This window comes from Haematobia irritans, chromosome 1 (genome assembly GCF_050003625.1).
Source record: "Haematobia irritans isolate KBUSLIRL chromosome 1, ASM5000362v1, whole genome shotgun sequence".
Classification (NCBI taxonomy): domain Eukaryota; kingdom Metazoa; phylum Arthropoda; class Insecta; order Diptera; family Muscidae; genus Haematobia; species Haematobia irritans.
The window spans coordinates 110,991,181-111,016,974 of record NC_134397.1 but is presented as its reverse complement, the minus strand read 5'-3'; the positions used below and the strand labels follow the sequence as shown (position 1 = coordinate 111,016,974).

Here is a 25,794-nt window from a genome sequence, read left to right as displayed (position 1 = left end):
AATTAAAATTGTTAAAAACAACAAATTGTTGAAATCAACAACTTCTGGATGAAAATGTGCATCACATCGTCAGTTTAATTCATATGCTATTATCAGTTTAAAATTGATATTTTGTGAATTCCTTCTGCTGGAAATCAATTCTAACACGCGGTCCAGTACATTCCTAATTTCAAATTGTCCGCATGTTAATAAATTTTTATGCTGTTTTATGACACCAAAAGGAAGGAAATCGAATTATCAATGCAAAAGTGTTTACTAATAATGTTTAAGGTATTTAAAGTTTTGTTGTTTGTTTTTTTTTGTTCTTATTTGTTGATATGTTTAATAAGATTATTATTTATCAATTGGTATTGTAGTGTGTGTTGAATTTCACTGTTGAGGGTAATGTCTGTTTTTTGTTGAGAACGCGATTTTCTCAACAATTTCTCAACTTGAATCTTACCCTAATCCTTTGAAAAAATGTTTGAAAAATTTTTGAAATTTAGCATTTTTCAAACGTTTGTGTTTATTGGGTTCATGAGAGCTTCAGCGTTGGAAGACCAGCCAGACCGCCGAAAGGTCGCCTTATTACTACACCACATGGGTGGTTAGGAACTTCAAATTGTTAATTCGTTCAACATCAATATAGACACCATAATATATGAAGACTTATGGAACAAATTAGAAGGTCATTTTGTACCAAAAGTAAATACAGTTATGGAGCATCATAAATTCTTTTTAAAACGGCAAATTGATGAAGAGACGATTACCCAATATGCAACAGACCTGCAAAACTTAAGCATGTCATGTGAGTTTGGTCAATTGAGGGAAAGTCTTATAAAAGACATATTCATTTGTGGTTTGTCATAGCAATTTTTAAAAATAAAAGAAAAATTGCTTAGCGAAGGGGACATCAAGTGGGAGAAGGCCCTTGAAATCGCGAAAAATATGGAAGCAGCAAGAGACAATGCATCTGCGATCCAAATGGTCTCTCACAACAACAACACAGCTAGCATATGTGCTTTGAGAAAATGCGACACCAAAAAACCAAAACAAAGCTATGCGTATGGAAAAAATGACCACCAAACAAACAACAATATTAGCGGCAACAAAAATGTCAAAAATGCGGTCTACACCATCGCAATAAGTGTCCAGCAGAAGGAATAAAATGCCATGCTTGTGGGAAATTAAACCATTTTTCTAAGATGTGCTTCACAAGGAAACCTTTATTTATTTACCGATCTTTCTCAAAGTTGGCACAATGTAATGTTCTCTTGCACTTTCTTTATCTGACAATTTTCAAATTCAGTCTCTCTTTCGCTGGCTTTTCGGCGTAAACAAACGGCTTCCAGTAAAAATTTTAACTTGAGCTAATATCGTCATTTTCGGGGCAACAATCTGACAATTGCTATTTTTTGAGTCAAAAATCGTAAAAATCATAAAAAGTTATAAACATTATTTATTGGGCAAAATATCACTAAATTTCTTATTTCACATCCAAAACACTGAATTCGGACCATACCTTAAGAAGTGATGCAAAATCAGTGCAACAGCTGTTGAAATGGTGGATATCCGTCCTATGACAAACCCATGCTAAATTCATCGCTTCTGCGCCAGTTTTGCACCATTTCCGGATCCAACAAAAAACTTTTTCACTACTATGGTTGCAGGGGAAAAAGTTAGATGATCTCCACCAAAAAGCTCCTACCATATTATTTTGCTCTTCGAATATGATCATGACAATTACGTTTCTTCTCTGCGTGTAGTGTTACTGTTTTATCGCATCATTCTACTTTCTTTACTAAAAAATTCCTTGAGTGTAGGGCATCTTTTAAATATACTAAGCCCCTGAAATTCAGTAGGGAGGATGTAGAGTCTAATTTAATTCACCCGATTTAGTCATTTCTCATTTGCTCTATAAAAACTTGAGTCGAAAACAAAACTATAACAGATTCGTTGTATAAAAATAAAAAATTATATACAAACAAAAGGTAAACAGAAATTTGTAAATATACAATATACATTTTTATTAGCCGAATGGTCAAAGTACGCCTTCAATAGCGAATACACTGAAACATTTTCGCACAGATATTAAGGAGACTTTGTATTTCTGAAGTCATTTTTATTTTAGACCAAATACAGATCAAAGTAGTTCTTAGCCAGTGTAAATGAATTTTGGCGACATGATGGTTTTAAACCTCTTATCAGCATGGTTTGTGCAAGATTCCTTATACATTTAGAAAAAGTGAATAAGAACGAAACCAAAGCTATACTATACGTGAAATGTTGATCTGTCAGAACTTGATAACCTCGTTGCCGGCGTGTTTTTATATTTTGCTGTTTTTGTATTATAAATCAAAGGTGCATATACTCAAAATAGTTCACCGTATTACTTGAATAAATAAAATGTAATAAATTTTACCATTTTATATCCAACTTTAATTCCGTTACGGTAATTTTTTCCAATTTAAAGTAAATGTTAACTACTCCAAACAAATCAAAAATATATATGTACACTGTTAGAAAAATATGTTTTTCATATGTTCCGATATAAACAAAATGTGTTTCGGGCACAATTTTAAAACACAATATATTTAAGTGCAAACATGTAATGTTCCTAAACTAACACTAAATGTTTGGGACATCTATGTTAATATGTTAGAATATATTATGTTTGGGGCATGAATGTTTCATAAAAATCATATGTGTGAATGCAAACTTATATATATATTTACAAATTTCGACTAAACATACATATGTTGTGATATTTTGGAAACCAGGAGAGTTGACGAAAGATATCAACATAACACAGCGAAAGAATCAAAAGAGAACAATTTCTGTGAAACCGCTTTTATGTTGTTTCGGAAAACTGTTTTATGATAAGGCCAAAAATTTGATATGCTTAAGCCTAAATATTATTTAATTTGAATAAAGAGAATAGACATTCGGAACCAAGAGAATAGACATTTGCAAAACAAACAGCATATGTTTTCGCCTTGAGAGCAGCATTTTATGTATGTGTGGACATGTGTTTTGTTTACCATTTTGGCATTATGGGCATAATTTTTTTCTTGGTTCGTTAAAAGAAATCAGGGGTCTCCATAAAATAACTATACTCTTTTTAGAGTTGGGACAGTAAAATGATTAATAACCCACATTTTGAAGTTTCATTAGAAAAATTTAATATAGTATAAATATAAATGTGTAAATTAAAAAAAGTGTTCGGCCGGAGCAGGGATTGAACCCACGACCCTTTGCATGCAAGGCGGACATGCTAACCACTGCTCCACGTGGCAAACAAATGTATGTTTCTGTTAAATAATGTTATGTTTGCAGGGGCTCGTGGGCGCTGCAAACTATGCTATATAAATGTAACTTATAACGATAATTATCTACTGGTGACTATAACAGCTACGTAGTCCAGTGGATAGTGTGTTGGCTTACAAACTGTATGGTCCTCGGTTCGATTCTCCGTGCAGGCGAAAGGTAAAATTTAAAAAAATTTATAAAAGTGAATAATTTCTTCAACATTATTTGTATTACAGAAAAAGGTGCCAAGAACTCAAATATTTCGTGGAATTGAAAATTACGAGTATGTTGGGCAATGAGCACAATCGTCTTTGGGAAAAATTCTTCCAAGCATATAATATTTTTGGGCTCAAAATGCTTCCAAACATATAATATGTTCACATAAAACAAACATATTAATGTTTCGGCAGTATCCAATAATATATGTGCTTCCTGCAAAATATGTTTGGAACATATGTTAAAGAAGCGATTTTTTTGAGGGTTATATATAAATTTAAATTAAATACAATCACTAAAATATTTGAAAAACGCCTTTAACTTGATCAAATGGAAACGTTTTATCATTACTTATTTCCCACTATATTTGTTTTTTTTTTTATCGAATTATTTTTTTATAAAAACGTATTGCAAAAAAATCAAATAAAGGTTTGTCGTTATTTTAAAATGATGTTTAATCAAAACACATTTGTAGTCACCAGTTATAAAGATGCAACCTTTTTCTTACATTATAATCTGAACAGCCCATTAAGGGCAAATTAGGTTAAAGGTTTATTTTTATTGTTTTAGTTAAACTGGATAACGATTTTTCAGTTTCGTTTTGAAAATCGGAGCTATAATTTTTGAAAATCGGATATATCGATAAGATACTAAAGTTCATATGACAAGCGGGGATTGATGGATTCATATCATTGTATTATAAATGTTGACAATATTCTTTGAAAACGAGTTGGATTTAGACTTTTCAAGTGTCTGTTTTTGTTTTATATTAAAATCGTTTTATATTAAAAGATTAATCAATTAATAAAAAGTTTGAAATTTTAATATTAAAAATATCCAAAAGTATTGAATATGTATGAAAACGGCTAAGGATATTAAAAAATAATATGAAATAAAATCTAGGCAGATATTATTCTCTTGTAATTGATTGTAACGTTTACTACCCCGGAAAAAACCCTTTTCAAAAGACTTTTTACTGTTTTAGGATATTTTTCAGGATTGGTCCAAACAAAATATTGTTTATATTATTCAAACATATTATGTTTCACCTTAGGGCATACACTGATAGAAAAAAGTGTTAATGATATTTTCTTTAAAATAAAATCTAAAAATATTTTAAAAATGGATATCTTTTTACAAAAGAGAAAGTGGTGAAACCTACACCCTCAAAAAAATTCGCCTCTGTAACATGTACTCCCATTTTCTGAATATATATGCTTGAAATATTTTCTGTTTCACGCATATATGTATTTCAGAATGTTTTAAAAAAATTGTTTGCACTGTGCAAACATATTATGTTTCACCCTAAGCATATCTTTTTTAAGGCCCCAAATAGTTAATTCCAGTTTCTAAACATTTGTTTGCTTGCAGCAAACTGTCTTAAATATATATTGTATTTATACAAATAAAAACCTATGTTTGTAATTTATTTGAATATTACACACCAAACATTTATTTATCTTATTCTTCTATTCTATCTCGCTATGTAATGTCCCAAACATAATATGTTATATATGTTTCACACATGTTATACCAGTTTATAAACATTATATGCTTGCACTTAAGAATAATGTGCTAAAAATTTGAGTTCTAAACATATAATTTTTGTACCTAAACATATGAAAAACAGTCTTTTTCGTCCGTGTAAAGAACTAAATCAACAAATAAACAAACGAATCGAAAAAATAAACTCAAATTATTAGGCTACAATTGAAGTTGAGAAATTGTTGAGAAAAAAAGAAACACATTAAGGTGGGTACTATGTTCGGTTTTCGAGTTAAAATCACTTTATTTTCGCGATTGCTCTTCCTTAAATAATTAAAATTATAAATGAAAACAAACATATTCCTGTAAAGTCTTTCCGAAATCTAGAGGAACAAGAAACTGCGCACCAACTGAGTTAATTTATATGCATCATATTAAACTGTTTTAATAAAGTAACCGCGAAAAGCGAACATAGTACTTACTTTTAGCAATAACTTCTCAAATTGAAATGCATTTCAAAGTTTCAAACATATTGGAGAATTTGTTCAAGGTAAGCAATTTGCAAGGCCAATTGAATATATGTTGAGGATGGAGTAAACCCTAAAAAATTATTGTGAGTAAGAATTAAATCTTAAGGTAAATACTATGTTCGCTTTTCGAGTTGAAATTTTCGCTGTTATTTATTAAAACAGTTCAATATAAAGCAGATAAGTTAACTCAATTGATGCTCAGTTTCTTGTTCCTCTACATTTCGACAAGACATTATGGGAATATGTTCGTTCTCATTTATAATTTTGTTTATTTCAGGAAAAGTAATCGCAAAAATAAAGTGATTTTCAACTCGAAAACCGAACATAGTACCTACACGGATGAAAAAGACTGTTTTTCATATGTTTGGCTATAAACAGTATATGTTTGGAACACAAATTTGTAAACACAATATTTTTGAGTGCAAGCATATAATGTTCATAAACTAGCATAACATGTTTGGGACATATATGTTAATATGTTAGAACGTATTATGTTTGGGACATAAAATGTTTGTAAATATAATATGCTTGGATGCAAACATATAATAATTTAGAAATAGCCTATAAACATATATGTGTTTAGTAGCTTGGAACGCTTATTAACAGGGAGCGATATTGAATTAAGTTGGTGGTTGTTGCTTGTTATTACAAAATTAATATTTTATTTTTCCTTGGGCAATTGATCAGCTACTTCTTTGATCCTTACAAACTGTGTGGTCCGCTGTTCGAATCCCCGTCCGGCAAAAGGTAAAATTAAAATAAAAAAAAATCATACAATTGAATAATTTCTTCTACAATGTTTGTATTACAGAAAAAGGTGCTAAGAACTAAAAAATCTCGTGGAAGTGAGAAAGATGTGGGGGAATATACAATTGGGCAGAAACAAAATTTTGAGCATTCAGGTCGAAAACCTATGTTGTTAGCACCTATATTACCTGTTTATTTTCATAATTCATTATGATTGTAAATATATAAATAAATAAATAAAATTTTGAGCACTATATTGTTTGGGAGAAATTTTTTTAAGCATATAATATTTTTGGGGGCAAAATGCTTCCAAACATATTATATGTTCACATAATAACATATTGTTTTTTGGAAGACAACATTATTGAATTTGGATGCAAAAATACAAAATGTTTGGAACTTAGACTACCCAAACATATATTGTTTAGACCAATATGCTTTCAAACATATTATATATTGGAAGAGATCAAACATATAAATGTTTGGGCAATACCCAAAAATGTATATGCTTGAAGCAAAATATGTTTGGGAGTATATGTTACAGAAGCGATTTTTTGTGAGCGTGTACCTTTACCGAGAGCTTGCAGATCTTTTATTCACGTACATTCACGGACCGATTTTATTTTTCATTTACAGTCACGCACAACGTATTGTTTTTAGTCTCATTCAATTTTGCGCGTGAGTCACGCGAGTCATGATATCTTGATATCTATTTCAAAAAATTGTTAATTATTTTTTTTTATTATTTACACAAATTTAACTTAAACAAATGGTTATTGTGGTTATGTTATAATAATCGGTATCCATCTACTTCATTGTGCATTCTCTTTTATTACAATCTCTACGAAGTATACCGTTATAAAACTTTAGTTATAAGAAACATTGTATCAAAGAACATTCAATAAAGTGAAGTCAAAGAAGTTACATGGTATCAGGTGTGCCTTAAAATAAAATAAAACGTGATTTAAGTCTTGGTTGAGGTTAAGGAATCTAATCAAATCCTGAATTGATAATTTTCAAAAGAAAAACGCACGGTTCAAGTCTACCTCAACTAAAAAGTCAAAAATATTACTGATATGAAAATGACAAATGATAATCAGGAGGATAGCAGTTTGGAGGTTAAGCAGTCATCAGCTATATCTACTACAATGCCGCCACTTAATTTGAACGTGACAAATATGTGTATGGAGTGGAAACACTGGAGCTGCACATTTAAAATATTCATGAGAGCTTCAGCGTTGGAAGACCAGCCATACCGCCGAAAGGTCGCCTTATTACTACACCACATGGGTGGTTAGGAACTTCAAATTGTTAATTCGTTCAACATCAATATAGACACCATAATATATGAAGACTTATGGAACAAATTAGAAGGTCATTTTGTACCAAAAGTAAATACAGTTATGGAGCATCATAAATTCTTTTTAAAACGGCAAATTGATGAAGAGACGATTACCCAATATGCAACAGACCTGCAAAACTTAAGCATGTCATGTGAGTTTGGTCAATTGAGGGAAAGTCTTATAAAAGACATATTCATTTGTGGTTTGTCATAGCAATTTTTAAAAATAAAAGAAAAATTGCTTAGCGAAGGGGACATCAAGTGGGAGAAGGCCCTTGAAATCGCGAAAAATATGGAAGCAGCAAGAGACAATGCATCTGCGATCCAAATGGTCTCTCACAACAACAACACAGCTAGCATATGTGCTTTGAGAAAATGCGACACCAAAAAACCAAAACAAAGCTATGCGTATGGAAAAAATTACCACCAAACAAACAACAATATTAGCGGCAACAAAATGCCAGCCATGCTTGTGGGAAATTAAACCATTGTTCTAAGATGTGCTTCACAAGGAATTCTAATGAAGACATCGAAAAGAATTTGTTTATTGGGACAATTAGCAGCGAGGGATATAATGAAAGTCATGCCGAAGAATGGACTATTCAGGCGCAGGTTAACAACTCTAAAGTATTAAGATTCCAAGTAGACACCGCAGCACAAGCCAATCTTGTATCGGAAGAGGTTTTAGACATTCTTAAAATAGATAAGTATGAAACTAACAAACATTGTAATTTATTAACATTCAGCGGAGAGAAATTACATGTATTAGGAAAAATTAACTTGAATGTAAATTATAACAATGCAGAATGTATGGAAACTTTTTTCGTTTATATATGAAGTGCAGAAATGTAATAGGGTTGTAATCAGCCATAAAACTAAATCTTGTTAAAAACATTAATACCATCAATACTTTTAATTTAGAGCCGGAAATATATGCATGTTTTTGAGGGCAACTAAAAAAAGAGTGTCACTTACAAATTCGTGAAGATAGTAAATCAGTAGTTGAACAACCACGTCGTGTTCCAATATGTCTCTTTGAGCCACTGAAAAAAGTGCTTGACAGAATGGAGAAGTTAAGAGTAATTGTCAAGGAGGATGGACCCACGGAATTGGTGAACTCTGTTGTTTTGGTTACAAAACCAAATGGTAACCTTCGCCGCACCAGAAATATTTCATTCTGAGATGATACGGCTATTTGGTGATATAAATGGCTTAATAGAAGTATGTTTGAAAGAAGTATGTTAAATCGAAGATTTGCTTAAAATAGATTAAATTTATTGGACATATTTTCAATAGGAATGGCATAAGACAAGACAATGACAAAGTAAGGGCAATATTGGATATTGCCCTGAATTACAAAGGTTTTTAGGAATGATAAACTATTTAGGTTCGTTTATCCCCAATATGCCCGCTAAGACAAAACACTTGCGAGATCTCCTTAAAAATGACGTTTTGTGGCGGTGGAATGAGGAACAGGAAGATGCTTTTATAAATTTGAGGAAGGAGATTACCAATTCTCCAGCTTTGATTTATTTTGACCCGACCAAACCGGTGAAACTGTCAGTGAATGCATCAAAATTTGCAGTCGGTGCAACAATTATGCACGATGGAAATCCAATAGCATATGCTTCAGCGTCACTGACTGAGTGTCAGTCAAATTACGCCCAGATAGAAAAAGAGCTGCTTGCGATTTTATTTGGATGTGTCAGATTTCACCAATACATTTATGGTTTATTGGTAACTGTAGAGACTGACCATAAACCGTTAGTGCCCTTGTTTCAAAAACCGCTGTACAAGATTCCGGCCCGGTTACAACGATTTATGTTGCGTCTTTTGACTTACAATTTGAACGTCATATATAAACTCGGCAAACACTTATATGTGTTATAGCTGACACGCTATCGAGAGCGCCTCTTAAGGAAAATAGTCTTTTCGAGATGAGCGAAGAAATAGACTGACATTGCAATTTTATTTTGTCTCAGAATTCATTACCTGATATGAAAGTGGAGAAGATTAGAAATGCGACTGATATTGATCAGACATTCCAGGGATTAATTTGTTATGAAAATTACATACGAGAATTATTTTCTCCCAAGATGAACCATTTGTTCACCACCACTGTGCATCATCTTCTCATATAGCTACAATCCCTCAAATAACCAAATAGTGTATAAAAATAGGTAAGTGAAAATAAAAAATGAAATAAAACTTTAAGGAAGTCACTAAATGTATATCTCTTTGCAGAAAACTAAAACTATGGATTCTACGTTCTTGAAAACATTAAAAAGCTGACCGATGAAAAAATGGTGGACTGGAACTGTTTCAAATAGTTTATAATAATTGGAACGTCAATATGAAAAATTAAATCAACACTTTAGAGAAGTCACTAAATTTAAATCTCTTTGCAGAAAACAAAAATCTTTGGATGCTACATTCTTGCAAACATTAAGAAGCTGACTAATGAAAAATGAGTGGCTTATCGTCAAGAAAAAGTTTCCAGAAACATTACAAGTGCAACCAATTAAAATTGTTAAAAACAACAAATTGTTGAAATCAACAACTTCTGGATGAAAATGTGCATCACATCGTCAGTTTAATTCATATGCTATTATCAGTTTAAAATTGATATTTTGTGAATTCCTTCTGCTGGAAATCAATTCTAACACGCGGTCCAGTACATTCCTAATTTCAAATTGTCCGCATGTTAATAAATTTTTATGCTGTTTTATGACACCAAAAGGAAGGAAATCGAATTATCAATGCAAAAGTGTTTACTAATAATGTTTAAGGTATTTAAAGTTTTGTTGTTTGTTTTTTTTTGTTCTTATTTGTTGATATGTTTAATAAGATTATTATTTATCAATTGGTATTGTAGTGTGTGTTGAATTTCACTGTTGAGGGTAATGTCTGTTTTTTGTTGAGAACGCGATTTTCTCAACAATTTCTCAACTTGAATCTTACCCTAATCCTTTGAAAAAATGTTTGAAAAATTTTTGAAATTTAGCATTTTTCAAACGTTTGTGTTTATTGGGTTCATGAGAGCTTCAGCGTTGGAAGACCAGCCAGACCGCCGAAAGGTCGTCTTATTACTACACCACATGGGTGGTTAGGAACTTCAAATTGTTAATTCGTTCAACATCAACATAGACACCATAATATATGAAGACTTATGGAACAAATTAGAAGGTCATTTTGTACCAAAAGTAAATACAGTTATGGAGCATCATAAATTCTTTTTAAAACGGCAAATTGATGAAGAGACGATTACCCAATATGCAACAGACCTGCAAAACTTAAGCATGTCATGTGAGTTTGGTCAATTGAGGGAAAGTCTTATAAAAGACATATTCATTTGTGGTTTGTCATAGCAATTTTTAAAAATAAAAGAAAAATTGCTTAGCGAAGGGGACATCAAGTGGGAGAAGGCCCTTGAAATCGCGAAAAATATGGAAGCAGCAAGAGACAATGCATCTGCGATCCAAATGGTCTCTCACAACAACAACACAGCTAGCATATGTGCTTTGAGAAAATGCGACACCAAAAAACCAAAACAAAGCTATGCGTATGGAAAAAATGACCACCAAACAAACAACAATATTAGCGGCAACAAAAATGTCAAAAATGCGGTCAACACCATCGCAATAAGTGTCCAGCAGAAGGAATAAAATGCCATGCTTGTGGGAAATTAAACCATTTTTCTAAGATGTGCTTCACAAGGAAACCTTTATTTATTTACCGATCTTTCTCAAAGTTGGCACAATGTAATGTTCTCTTGCACTTTCTTTATCTGACAATTTTCAAATGCAGTCTCTCTTTCGCTGGCTTTTCGGCGTAAACAAACGGCTTCCAGTAAAAATTTTAACTTGAGCTAATATCGTCATTTTCGGGGCAACAATCTGACAATTGCTATTTTTTGAGTCAAAAATCGTAAAAATCATAAAAAGTTATAAATATTATTTATTGGGCAAAATATCACTAAATTTCTTATTTCACATCCAAAACACTGAATTCGGACCATACCTTAAGAAGTGATGCAAAATCAGTGCAACAGCTGTTGAAATGGTGGATATCCGTCCTATGACAAACCCATGCTAAATTCATCGCTTCTGCGCCAGTTTTGCACCATTTCCGGATCCAACAAAAAACTTTTTCACTACTATGGTTGCAGGGGAAAAAGTTAGATGATCTCCACCAAAAAGCTCCTACCATATTATTTTGCTCTTCGAATATGATCATGACAATTACGTTTCTTCTCTGCGTGTAGTGTTACTGTTTTATCGCATCATTCTACTTTCTTTACTAAAAAATTCCTTGAGTGTAGGGCATCTTTTAAATATACTAAGCCCCTGAAATTCAGTAGGTAGGATGTAGAGTCTAATTTAATTCACCCGATTTAGTCATTTCTCATTTGCTCTATAAAAACTTGAGTCGAAAACAAAACTATAACAGATTCGTTGTATAAAAATAAAAAATTATATACAAACAAAAGGTAAACAGAAATTTGTAAATATACAATATACATTTTTATTAGCCGAATGGTCAAAGTACGCCTTCAATAGCGAATACACTGAAACATTTTCGCACAGATATTAAGGAGACTTTGTATTTCTGAAGTCATTTTTATTTTAGACCAAATACAGATCAAAGTAGTTCTTAGCCAGTGTAAATGAATTTTGGCGACATGATGGTTTTAAACCTCTTATCAGCATGGTTTGTGCAAGATTCCTTATACATTTAGAAAAAGTGAATAAGAACGAAACCAAAGCTATACTATACGTGAAATGTTGATCTGTCAGAACTTGATAACCTCGTTGCCGGCGTGTTTTTATATTTTGCTGTTTTTGTATTATAAATCAAAGGTGCATATACTCAAAATAGTTCACCGTATTACTTGAATAAATAAAATGTAATAAATTTTACCATTTTATATCCAACTTTAATTCCGTTACGGTAATTTTTTCCAATTTAAAGTAAATGTTAACTACTCCAAACAAATCAAAAATATATATGTACACTGTTAGAAAAATATGTTTTTCATATGTTCCGATATAAACAAAATGTGTTTCGGGCACAATTTTAAAACACAATATATTTAAGTGCAAACATGTAATGTTCCTAAACTAACACTAAATGTTTGGGACATCTATGTTAATATGTTAGAATATATTATGTTTGGGGCATGAATGTTTCATAAAAATCATATGTGTGAATGCAAACTTATATATATTTACAAATTTCGACTAAACATACATATGTTGTGATATTTTGGAAACCAGGAGAGTTGACGAAAGATATCAACATAACACAGCGAAAGAATCAAAAGAGAACAATTTCTGTGAAACCGCTTTTATGTTGTTTCGGAAAACTGTTTTATGATAAGGCCAAAAATTTGATATGCTTAAGCCTAAATATTATTTAATTTGAATAAAGAGAATAGACATTCGGAACCAAGAGAATAGACATTTGCAAAACAAACAGCATATGTTTTCGCCTTGAGAGCAGCATTTTATGTATGTGTGGACATGTGTTTTGTTTACCATTTTGGCATTATGGGCATAATTTTTTTCTTGGTTCGTTAAAAGAAATCAGGGGTCTCCATAAAATAACTATACTCTTTTTAGAGTTGGGACAGTAAAATGATTAATAACCCACATTTTGAAGTTTCATTAGAAAAATTTAATATAGTATAAATATAAATGTGTAAATTAAAAAAAAGTGTTCGGCCGGAGCAGGGATTGAACCCACGACCCTTTGCATGCAAGGCGGACATGCTAACCACTGCTCCACGTGGCAAACAAATGTATGTTTCTGTTAAATAATGTTATGTTTGCAGGGGCTCGTGGGCGCTGCAAACTATGCTATATAAATGTAACTTATAACGATAATTATCTACTGGTGACTATAACAGCTACGTAGTCCAGTGGATAGTGTGTTGGCTTACAAACTGTATGGTCCTCGGTTCGATTCTCCGTGCAGGCGAAAGGTAAAATTTAAAAAAATTTATAAAAGTGAATAATTTCTTCAACATTATTTGTATTACAGAAAAAGGTGCCAAGAACTCAAATATTTCGTGGAATTGAAAATTACGAGTATGTTGGGCAATGAGCACAATCGTCTTTGGGAAAAATTCTTCCAAGCATATAATATTTTTGGGCTCAAAATGCTTCCAAACATATAATATGTTCACATAAAACAAACATATTAATGTTTCGGCAGTATCCAATAATATATGTGCTTCCTGCAAAATATGTTTGGAACATATGTTAAAGAAGCGATTTTTTTGAGGGTTATATATAAATTTAAATTAAATACAATCACTAAAATATTTGAAAAACGCCTTTAACTTGATCAAATGGAAACGTTTTATCATTACTTATTTCCCACTATATTTGTTTTTTTATCGAATTATTTTTTTATAAAAACGTATTGCAAAAAAATCAAATAAAGGTTTGTCGTTATTTTAAAATGATGTTTAATCAAAACACATTTGTAGTCACCAGTTATAAAGATGCAACCTTTTTCTTACATTATAATCTGAACAGCCCATTAAGGGCAAATTAGGTTAAAGGTTTATTTTTATTGTTTTAGTTAAACTGGATAACGATTTTTCAGTTTCGTTTTGAAAATCGGAGCTATAATTTTTGAAAATCGGATATATCGATAAGATACTAAAGTTCATATGACAAGCGGGGATTGATGGATTCATATCATTGTATTATAAATGTTGACAATATTCTTTGAAAACGAGTTGGATTTAGACTTTTCAAGTGTCTGTTTTTGTTTTATATTAAAATCGTTTTATATTAAAAGATTAATCAATTAATAAAAAGTTTGAAATTTTAATATTAAAAATATCCAAAAGTATTGAATATGTATGAAAACGGCTAAGGATATTAAAAAATAATATGAAATAAAATCTAGGCAGATATTATTCTCTTGTAATTGATTGTAACGTTTACTACCCCGGAAAAAACCCTTTTCAAAAGACTTTTTACTGTTTTAGGATATTTTTCAGGATTGGTCCAAACAAAATATTGTTTATATTATTCAAACATATTATGTTTCACCTTAGGGCATACACTGATAGAAAAAAATGTTAATGATATTTTCTTTAAAATAAAATCTAAAAATATTTTAAAAATGGATATCTTTTTACAAAAGAGAAAGTGGTGAAACCTACACCCTCAAAAAAATTCGCCTCTGTAACATGTACTCCCATTTTCTGAATATATATGCTTGAAATATTTTCTGTTTCACGCATATATGTATTTCAGAATGTTTTAAAAAAATTGTTTGCACTGTGCAAACATATTATGTTTCACCCTAAGCATATCTTTTTTAAGGCCCCAAATAGTTAATTCCAGTTTCTAAACATTTGTTTGCTTGCAGCAAAATGTCTTAAATATATATTGTATTTATACAAATAAAAACCTATGTTTGTAATTTATTTGAATATTACACACCAAACATTTATTTATCTTATTCTTCTATTCTATCTCGCTATGTAATGTCCCAAACATAATATGTTATATATGTTTCACACATGTTATACCAGTTTATAAACATTATATGTTTGCGCTTAAGAATAATGTGCTAAAAATTTGAGTTCTAAACATATAATTTTTGTACCTAAACATATGAAAAACAGTCTTTTTCGTCCGTGTAAAGAACTAAATCAACAAATAAACAAACGAATCGAAAAAATAAACTCAAATTATTAGGCTACAATTGAAGTTGAGAAATTGTTGAGAAAAAAAGAAACACATTAAGGTGGGTACTATGTTCGGTTTTCGAGTTAAAATCACTTTATTTTCGCGATTGCTCTTCCTTAAATAATTAAAATTATAAATGAAAACAAACATATTCCTGTAAAGTCTTTCCGAAATCTAGAGGAACAAGAAACTGCGCACCAACTGAGTTAATTTATATGCATCATATTAAACTGTTTTAATAAAGTAACCGCGAAAAGCGAACATAGTACTTACTTTTAGCAATAACTTCTCAAATTGAAATGCATTTTAAAGTTTCAAACATATTGGAGAATTTGTTCAAGGTAAGCAATTTGCAAGGCCAATTGAATATATGTTGAGGATGGAGTAAACCCTAAAAAATTATTGTGAGTAAGAATTAAATCTTAAGGTAAATACTATGTTCGCTTTTCGAGTTGAAATTTTCGCTGTTATTTATTAAAACAGTTCAATATAAAGCAGATAAGTTAACTCAATTGATGCTCAGTTTCTTGTTCCTCTACATTTCGACAAGACATTATGGGAATATGTTCGTTCTCATTTATAATTTTGTTTATTTCAGGAAAAGTAATCGCAAAAATAAAGTGATTTTCAACTCGAAAACCGAACATAGTACCTACACGGATGAAAAAGACTGTTTTTCATATGTTTGGCTATAAACAGTATATGTTTGGAACACAAATTTGTAAACACAATATTTTTGAGTGCAAGCATATAATGTTCATAAACTAGCATAACATGTTTGGGACATATATGTTAATATGTTAGAACGTATTATGTTTGGGACATAAAATGTTTGTAAATATAATATGCTTGGATGCAAACATATAATAATTTAGAAATAGCCTATAAACATATATGTGTTTAGTAGCTTGGAACGCTTATTAACAGGGAGCGATATTGAATTAAGTTGGTGGTTGTTGCTTGTTATTACAAAATTAATATTTTATTTTTCCTTGGGCAATTGATCAGCCACTTCTTTGATCCTTACAAACTGTGTGGTCCGCTGTTCGAATCCCCGTCCGGCAAAAGGTAAAATTAAAATAAAAAAAAATCATACAATTGAATAATTTCTTCTACAATGTTTGTATTACAGAAAAAGGTGCTAAGAACTAAAAAATCTCGTGGAAGTGAGAAAGATGTGGGGGAATATACAATTGGGCAGAAACAAAATTTTGAGCATTCAGGTCGAAAACCTATGTTGTTAGCACCTATATTACCTGTTTATTTTCATAATTCATTATGATTGTAAATATATAAATAAATAAATAAAATTTTGAGCACTATATTGTTTGGGAGAAATTTTTTTAAGCATATAATATTTTTGGGGGCAAAATGCTTCCAAACATATTATATGTTCACATAATAACATATTGTTTTTTGGAAGACAACATTATTGAATTTGGATGCAAAAATACAAAATGTTTGGAACTTAGACTACCCAAACATATATTGTTTAGACCAATATGCTTTCAAACATATTATATATTGGAAGAGATCAAACATATAAATGTTTGGGCAATACCCAAAAATGTATATGCTTGAAGCAAAATATGTTTGGGAGTATATGTTACAGAAGCGATTTTTTGTGAGCGTGTACCTTTACCGAGAGCTTGCAGACCTTTTATTCACGTACATTCACGGACCGATTTTATTTTTCATTTACAGTCACGCACAACGTATTGTTTTTAGTCTCATTCAATTTTGCGCGTGAGTCACGCGAGTCATGATATCTTGATATCTATTTCAAAAAATTGTTAATTATTTTTTTTTATTATTTACACAAATTTAACTTAAACAAATGGTTATTGTGGTTATGTTATAATAATCGGTATCCATCTACTTCATTGTGCATTCTCTTTTATTACAATCTCTACGAAGTATACCGTTATAAAACTTTAGTTATAAGAAACATTGTATCAAAGAACATTCAATAAAGTGAAGTCAAAGAAGTTACATGGTATCAGGTGTGCCTTAAAATAAAATAAAACGTGATTTAAGTCTTGGTTGAGGTTAAGGAATCTAATCAAATCCTGAATTGATAATTTTCAAAAGAAAAACGCACGGTTCAAGTCTACCTCAACTAAAAAGTCAAAAATATTACTGATATGAAAATGACAAATGATAATCAGGAGGATAGCAGTTTGGAGGTTAAGCAGTCATCAGCTATATCTACTACAATGCCGCCACTTAATTTGAACGTGACAAATATGTGTATGGAGTGGAAACACTGGAGCTGCACATTTAAAATATTCATGAGAGCTTCAGCGTTGGAAGACCAGCCATACCGCCGAAAGGTCGCCTTATTACTACACCACATGGGTGGTTAGGAACTTCAAATTGTTAATTCGTTCAACATCAATATAGACACCATAATATATGAAGACTTATGGAACAAATTAGAAGGTCATTTTGTACCAAAAGTAAATACAGTTATGGAGCATCATAAATTCTTTTTAAAACGGCAAATTGATGAAGAGACGATTACCCAATATGCAACAGACCTGCAAAACTTAAGCATGTCATGTGAGTTTGGTCAATTGAGGGAAAGTCTTATAAAAGACATATTCATTTGTGGTTTGTCATAGCAATTTTTAAAAATAAAAGAAAAATTGCTTAGCGAAGGGGACATCAAGTGTGAGAAGGCCCTTGAAATCGCGAAAAATATGGAAGCAGCAAGAGACAATGCATCTGCGATCCAAATGGTCTCTCACAACAACAACACAGCTAGCATATGTGCTTTGAGAAAATGCGACACCAAAAAACCAAAACAAAGCTATGCGTATGGAAAAAATTACCACCAAACAAACAACAATATTAGCGGCAACAAAATGCCAGCCATGCTTGTGGGAAATTAAACCATTGTTCTAAGATGTGCTTCACAAGGAATTCTAATGAAGACATCGAAAAGAATTTGTTTATTGGGACAATTAGCAGCGAGGGATATAATGAAAGTCATGCCGAAGAATGGACTATTCAGGCGCAGGTTAACAACTCTAAAGTATTAAGATTCCAAGTAGACACCGCAGCACAAGCCAATCTTGTATCGGAAGAGGTTTTAGACATTCTTAAAATAGATAAGTATGAAACTAACAAACATTGTAATTTATTAACATTCAGCGGAGAGAAATTACATGTATTAGGAAAAATTAACTTGAATGTAAATTATAACAATGCAGAATGTATGGAAACTTTTTTCGTTTATATATGAAGTGCAGAAATGTAATAGGGTTGAAATCAGCCATAAAACTAAATCTTGTTAAAAACATTAATACCATCAATACTTTTAATTTAGAGCCGGAAATATATGCATGTTTTTGAGGGCAACTAAAAAAAGAGTGTCACTTACAAATTCGTGAAGATAGTAAATCAGTAGTTGAACAACCACGTCGTGTTCCAATATGTCTCTTTGAGCCACTGAAAAAAGTGCTTGACAGAATGGAGAAGTTAAGAGTAATTGTCAAGGAGGATGGACCCACGGAATTGGTGAACTCTGTTGTTTTGGTTACAAAACCAAATGGTAACCTTCGCCGCACCAGAAATATTTCATTCTGAGATGATACGGCTATTTGGTGATATAAATGGCTTAATAGAAGTATGTTTGAAAGAAGTATGTTAAATCGAAGATTTGCTTAAAATAGATTAAATTTATTGGACATATTTTCAATAGGAATGGCATAAGACAAGACAATGACAAAGTAAGGGCAATATTGGATATTGCCCTGAATTACAAAGGTTTTTAGGAATGATAAACTATTTAGGTTCGTTTATCCCCAATATGCCCGCTAAGACAAAACACTTGCGAGATCTCCTTAAAAATGACGTTTTGTGGCGGTGGAATGAGGAACAGGAAGATGCTTTTATAAATTTGAGGAAGGAGATTACCAATTCTCCAGCTTTGATTTATTTTGACCCGACCAAACCGGTGAAACTGTCAGTGAATGCATCAAAATTTGCAGTCGGTGCAACAATTATGCACGATGGAAATCCAATAGCATATGCTTCAGCGTCACTGACTGAGTGTCAGTCAAATTACGCCCAGATAGAAAAAGAGCTGCTTGCGATTTTATTTGGATGTGTCAGATTTCACCAATACATTTATGGTTTATTGGTAACTGTAGAGACTGACCATAAACCGTTAGTGCCCTTGTTTCAAAAACCGCTGTACAAGATTCCGGCCCGGTTACAACGATTTATGTTGCGTCTTTTGACTTACAATTTGAACGTCATATATAAACTCGGCAAACACTTATATGTGTTATAGCTGACACGCTATCGAGAGCGCCTCTTAAGGAAAATAGTCTTTTCGAGATGAGCGAAGAAATAGACTGACATTGCAATTTTATTTTGTCTCAGAATTCTTAACCTGATATGAAAGTGGAGAAGATTAGAAATGCGACTGATATTGATCAGACATTCCAGGGATTAATTTGTTATGAAAATTACATACGAGAATTATTTTCTCCCAAGATGAACCATTTGTTCACCACCACTGTGCATCATCTTCTCATATAGCTACAATCCCTTAATCCTATTTTTTCGATTTCAATTTGTTACTACATTACTGCAACAACAAATCGAAATCTATTTTTAGAGGCATTGCTGAATTGACCTGATTGGTGAACGATCACACAAAGTCTTAGTTTCTTAGTCAACAACAACTACTGTGATAACTATTTTGAAACTGGTTTCAAGGACACAACAATAATCTAACGACAACATTACCAGTGTTTTGTTTTCCTTTACCACGGGCTCATTGTTAGAGTACATATTGAATGGCTGGCGTAAAGATAGAAAGTGTGTTGAGGAATCGTTATTGCCGTACTATTCATTTAAGGATGGATTAGTTGAACTAAATGGGTTGGTGCTAATGAATAATCGGATTTTAATTCCTAAAAGTTTACGGAAGGAGATGCTTTCATACATTCATGAAGGACAAATGGGAATTCAACGCTGTCAAAGTTTAGCAAGAAACTTTTTGGCCCAATGTCAATAACGATATCGAGATCATGGTAAATAATTGTGCGATTTGCAAGAAATATCAAAACTTTAACACTAGGGAGGAGTTACTTCCTCATGAAATTGAGAATATTCCATGGTACAAATTAGGATGCGATCTTTTCGAATTCGAAAAATTTTTACAAATACATTCCGGCCATAATAGCAATCAGGTTATAACAAAACTGAAATCAATTTGCTCTAGACATGGCATACCAGCGATTTTTATAACGGACAATGGACCTCCATTCAATTCAAATGAATTTTTCGATTTTTGTACCAAATGAGGAATAGAACATAGAACCTGTAGCCCATACCTGCCCAGGTCAAATGGCTGGGAATGGGAAGTATAAACCATTAACGGTAGGACAGAAAATAATGTTTCAGAAATCTCCTAAGTCTAATTGGTGTCCAGGAACTGTATTAGAAACTTGCAGAGAGCCTAGATCATTCATAGTTCAGGATGATGATGGTAAAAATTATAGAAGAAACAGACAGCATGTTCAAAAGTTCACCAAACAATAACAATTGTAATCTAAACCTTGGAACCGGTAGGACAGAAAATAATGTTTTAGAAATCTCCTAAGTCTAATTGGTATCCAGGAACTGTATTAAAAATTTGCAGAGAGCCTAGATCATTCATAGTTCAGGATGATGATGGTAAAAATTATAGAAGAAACAGACAGCATGTAAAAAGTTCATCAAACAATAAAAATTGCAATCAAAACCTTGAAATTAACAATGAAACTATTCAAAATAATGATAAAGATACGAATATTACAGAAAGTACCAATGAAACTTTAAATGAGGATACGCAAAATTATTACTTAACTAGAAGTGGACGAATTTCAAAACTTCCAAAAAGATATCTTGATTAAAAAAAGTGATGTTATAATAATCGGTATCCATCTACTTCATTGTGCATTATCTTGTATTCCTATCTCTACTAAATACTCAAAATGTGCTAACACATATATCTTTGTATACCGTTATACAACTTTAGTTATAAGAAACATTGTATCAAAGAACATTCAATAAAGTGAAGTCAAAGAAGTTACATATAACACAGGGGAACAAATTTGAACTTTTTTTATGGTTGTGTTGCAAATTTTTAGTAATTTGAGGTCGCTGAATCCAAATCTGGACTTGGTTTTTTATACCCTAAACCACATAGTGGCCAGGGTATAATAAGTTTGATCGGCCAAAAAATGTGCCTACCAGAAATATTGATTTTAGACCCCATAAAATATATACCGATCGACTCAGAATCACCTCCTGAGTCGATCTAGCGCTTGGTGTCCGTCCGTCTGTCTGTCCATGTATTTGTTGTTCACAGGATTCCGGTCGCAATTATTAACCGATTTTGATGAAATTTGGTGCAGGGAGTTTTTTGGGCACAAGGACGAACGCTATTGAATTTGGAAGAAATCGGATCAAATTTAGATATAGCTCCCATATATATGTATCGCCCGATTTCGACAAATGGGGTCACGTTGCGCGTTTTTTCAAACGGATCGTCACCAAATTTGGCAAAAGGTAATCTTTTCCATCGCACTTTAAGTCTGCAAAATTTCATCCAAATCGGTTCAGATTTAGATATAGCTCTCATATATATGTATCGCCCGATTTTCCCAAATTTGGCCACAAACCCTTTATTTATCAATCGATCTTACTCAAAGTTGGCTAAATATAATCTTCTATAGCACTAACTATATGTGCAAAAAATCATCGAAATCGGTTCAGATTTAGATATAGCTCCCATATATATGTATAGCCCGATTTTCCCAAATTTGGCCATAGAACCCTTATTTATTAACCGATCTTACTAAAAGTTGGCTAGATCCAGTCCTCTATAGTACTAACTATATGTGCAAAAAATCATCGAAATCGGTTCAAATTTAGATATAGCTCCCATATATGTATCGCCCGATTTTGAAAAATTCGCCCTTATAACCTTATGTTTGACCATACAGGCCTCATTTCGTAACTGATCTTACTCAAATCTTGCACAAGGTAACCTTTTGCGGTATTAATCAAACCCGCAAAATATTATGCAAATTGGTTCAGATTTAGATATAGCTTCCATATATATGCATCGCTCGATTTTCCCAAATTTGGCCACAGTACTCTTATTTATTAACCAATGTTACTCAAATTTCAAATTTTGATGTACTAGCCGATCGTACTTATACGTACTTGTAGCTCTTACATAAGAATATTGCTCGATTTTTACAAATTTTTATTTATTACCCACACTAATTTAACGATTTTCTCTTTTTTAATAATGGGTTCAATATTAGTGACATACACGCAAAGAAAAAAAACGTTTGGAAAACGTGTACCGAAAACGTTTTTCTTTTGTTAGAGTTTTTTGAATTGCTTCGAAAATTTTAAACTTTTATCACCAAAAAAATTCGTTTGTTACAAAATTTTTATTTTTTCAATAAAAAAAGTTATTTTTGAAACAACAACACAGTCCATTTCGTTTATATCAAACACTGTTCTTTTCTGACTTTAGGTTTTTAATAAGACACATTTTACAGTTCAAAATTTAATATACTACAATGTAATGTTGAACATTTTTTCGGAATCTTCCGAACATATCTGGAATATATGTAAAAAAAAAAACAAAAAAAAAACTTTGGCCGAAGCAGGGATCGCACCCATGACCCTTGGCATGCAAGTCGGACGTAGCAACCACTGCTCCACGGTCCCAAACTAAATGTTTGTTTCTGTTAAATAAACTTTGTTTATTCGGTTCGTGGGCGCCGCAAGCTATGCTATATAAATATAACTTATATGGATATTTATCTATTGATGACCATAACAGGTACATAGCTCAGTGGTTAGTGTGTTGGCTTACAAAGTGCATGGTCCGCGGTTCGATTCTCCGTCCAGGCGAAAGGTAAAAAATTTTTAAAAATTTATAAAATCGTATAATTTCTTCTACATTGTTTGTATTACAAGAAAAAGGTGTTAAGAACTAAAAAACCTCGTGGATGTGAGAAAGATGTGAGGGAAAATGCAATTAGCAAGAAAACAATGTTTTTTTTTTTTTTTAGTTTGTCTTTATGAAATTGTTTTTACATCCTGGAAAAGAATAAACGTTTATCACAAAAAGTATAAACTTTTCTTCCAAATACACTTCCTTACAGCGAAAAGCAAATGAGAAACGAACTTTGCTTGTCTAAAATTTCGTTTGGGAGGAAAGAATTATTTTTTTGCGTGTACTAACTCCGTACGCCCAATATCAACACAGCCAGTGTTGTTAGAAGTAGTGGAAATTCCCTATATGTAGGGTTTTCTAATATTTAGCGTCTTGTAGGGACGTAGGGCCACAATGTAGGACATTTTCACTCAACACAATTTGTAATAATTTTTACATTTTGGGGGCTCTAGAGGAGGAAATTAGAAGCCGGCAAGGCTTGATCTTTAACAATGTGTGGTAAACATTATTCCTGTAGAAAATTTTGTCAACATTTTAGAACATTTTGTCAAAGTTATATTTCTATAGAAATTTTTTTCAAAATATTATTTCTATAAAAAATTTTCTCAAAATTTTATTTCTGTGGAATTTTTTCTCAAAATTTTATTTCTATAGAATTTATTGTCAAAATTTTATTTCTATAGAAAAATTTCTCACAAAAATTTGTTTATAGAAACTTTTTCCAAAATTTTATTTTTATAGAGATTTAACAAAACAAAAAATACTAAGTTGGGTAGAATTCTACTAACTGTGGCAACCGTTTGGCAAAATATCACATATTTTTTAAATCACATGCAAAATACTGAATTCGTATCACACCTTAAGGTGTGATGCAAATTCAGTGCAACGGCTGTTGCAATGGTGGACATCCGTCTTATGACAAGGCCATGTTAAATTTATCACTTCCGCGCCAATTTTGCCCCACTTCTGGATTCAAAATGAAAATTTTCACTACTCTTTTGGCGACGCTTTTTTTGGAATATTTAATCTCGAATTTGTCGCGGCACTAAACAATTAAAATGCTTCTTCTTGGTTAATTATTCAACTGTGGTGAAGAAATTTAAAAGCACCTACAATACACTCGTCATTCACTTTCTTTTGTAATTTCAACCACGCTGTTAGGCCGAAAAATGAAAGCGTCTTCAACATCTCTTTCAATGTGCAAGCATCTGCACCGTAGACTACCTGGAGTGCAAAATGGGTTACAGTTTTGGTTTTGCGATGGGTTACACCCCGTCAATCGAATATAAAATAGGAAACACATTTTTTACCAATCGAAATCACACTGATTAAGAACATGTATAGTACATATCGTCTGATAATAGGTTGGATTTATTATCTGCCTGAGATATCCAGATTTAATCCAATTTCCAATACAATAACTATGGCCACATTATATAAAGTAATGACTTTGTACTTACCACCGTCGGTCTGATCGCCATCGATTGGTATCAAATATTTATCGACAAACTTATCGCCAGCAGTTAAAGCACCGTCTAGTCTCTCAGCGGCAAATGTTGTAATGGGATTCTCTAGCACTACATTACGGATTTGCTTGACAGAATCAGCCCTCTTTAGTACAGGTTTCACTAAATGATCCGACATATATTCCTTGGTATTCCAATACATCTTTAAGCCCAAAATAATTGTCTTGTTAATTTTTCATATCAATATCGAGAATATATATATTAATGCAGGAAGATTTAACTATTTACTTACCATCTCGGGTGGCAGATAGACTACAGGTATGTGCTGTTCTAAGATGTCTAAACTCTTGCACATTACATTGTCCAATCGTTTAATAGGAACTTCGAAAAGCTTAACCGCTGGTTTAACCGATTCGTAAGCCGATAAAATGGTATATTCGGCAGTTTCGAAATACCAGTTTATGAAGCGATTGCTAGCTTTCACTTTTCCATATAAAGCTTCGGCTTGTTTCAGGCTCGATTCAACCAAAGGAATACTACCAAGTCGATCAAAAGTTTCCAAGTGTATTTTAGTACTCAGTGCATTCGCTTAAATGATGAAATGAAAGGGAAATGTTCTAAATAATGGTTTTATAATCAAATTATCCATATGAGTGCACAAACCCATTTCCAAATTTATGCGATCAAAATCAGCCAATAGTTAATAGTCGTTAATTTCTTCGATTTACTTTTCGCCACACGAACTCGGTTCGTTTCGATAACCTCCTCCTATAAGATTCAGTTGAAAACTGAGTAAAATACATACGGAATTGTCCATTTTATTTTTCATTAAAAATCAAATTGACTGATACTTACTTATCTTCAAAGCTTCCAACCAGCCAGCATCCAGGGAATTTTTTGTGTGCATGAGTAAAAATGTCTACTCTCAGACAGAAGTTGGTTTGATAACGTATGTTCCAGTATAATAATATGATTTCCAAACATAGTGAACGTATGTATTATATTCATATGCACAGAAATATTATTT

The 25,794-nt window shown here is 32.1% G+C and overlaps 1 protein-coding gene across 3 annotated transcripts in view; it reads right to left on the bottom strand.

Moving 5' to 3' along the window:
* The window catches only part of Lsd-1 (lipid storage droplet-1), a 101,164-nt gene extending 75,609 nt beyond the window's left edge, over positions 1-25,555 (bottom strand). For 2 of the 3 annotated variants that reach the window (XM_075291435.1, XM_075291437.1), the window contains exons 1-3: positions 25,431-25,555; positions 25,060-25,355; positions 24,762-24,990 (exon numbers count right to left, since the gene is read on the bottom strand). In XM_075291435.1, the coding sequence (XP_075147550.1) occupies positions 24,762-24,990; positions 25,060-25,355; positions 25,431-25,434 (529 nt within the window). In that variant the 5' untranslated portion in view covers positions 25,435-25,555. The remainder of the gene's footprint in view (positions 1-24,761; positions 24,991-25,059; positions 25,356-25,430) is intronic. The other variant, XM_075291436.1, reaches the window with a different exon arrangement.
* Between the last annotated feature and the right edge of the window lie 239 nt (positions 25,556-25,794).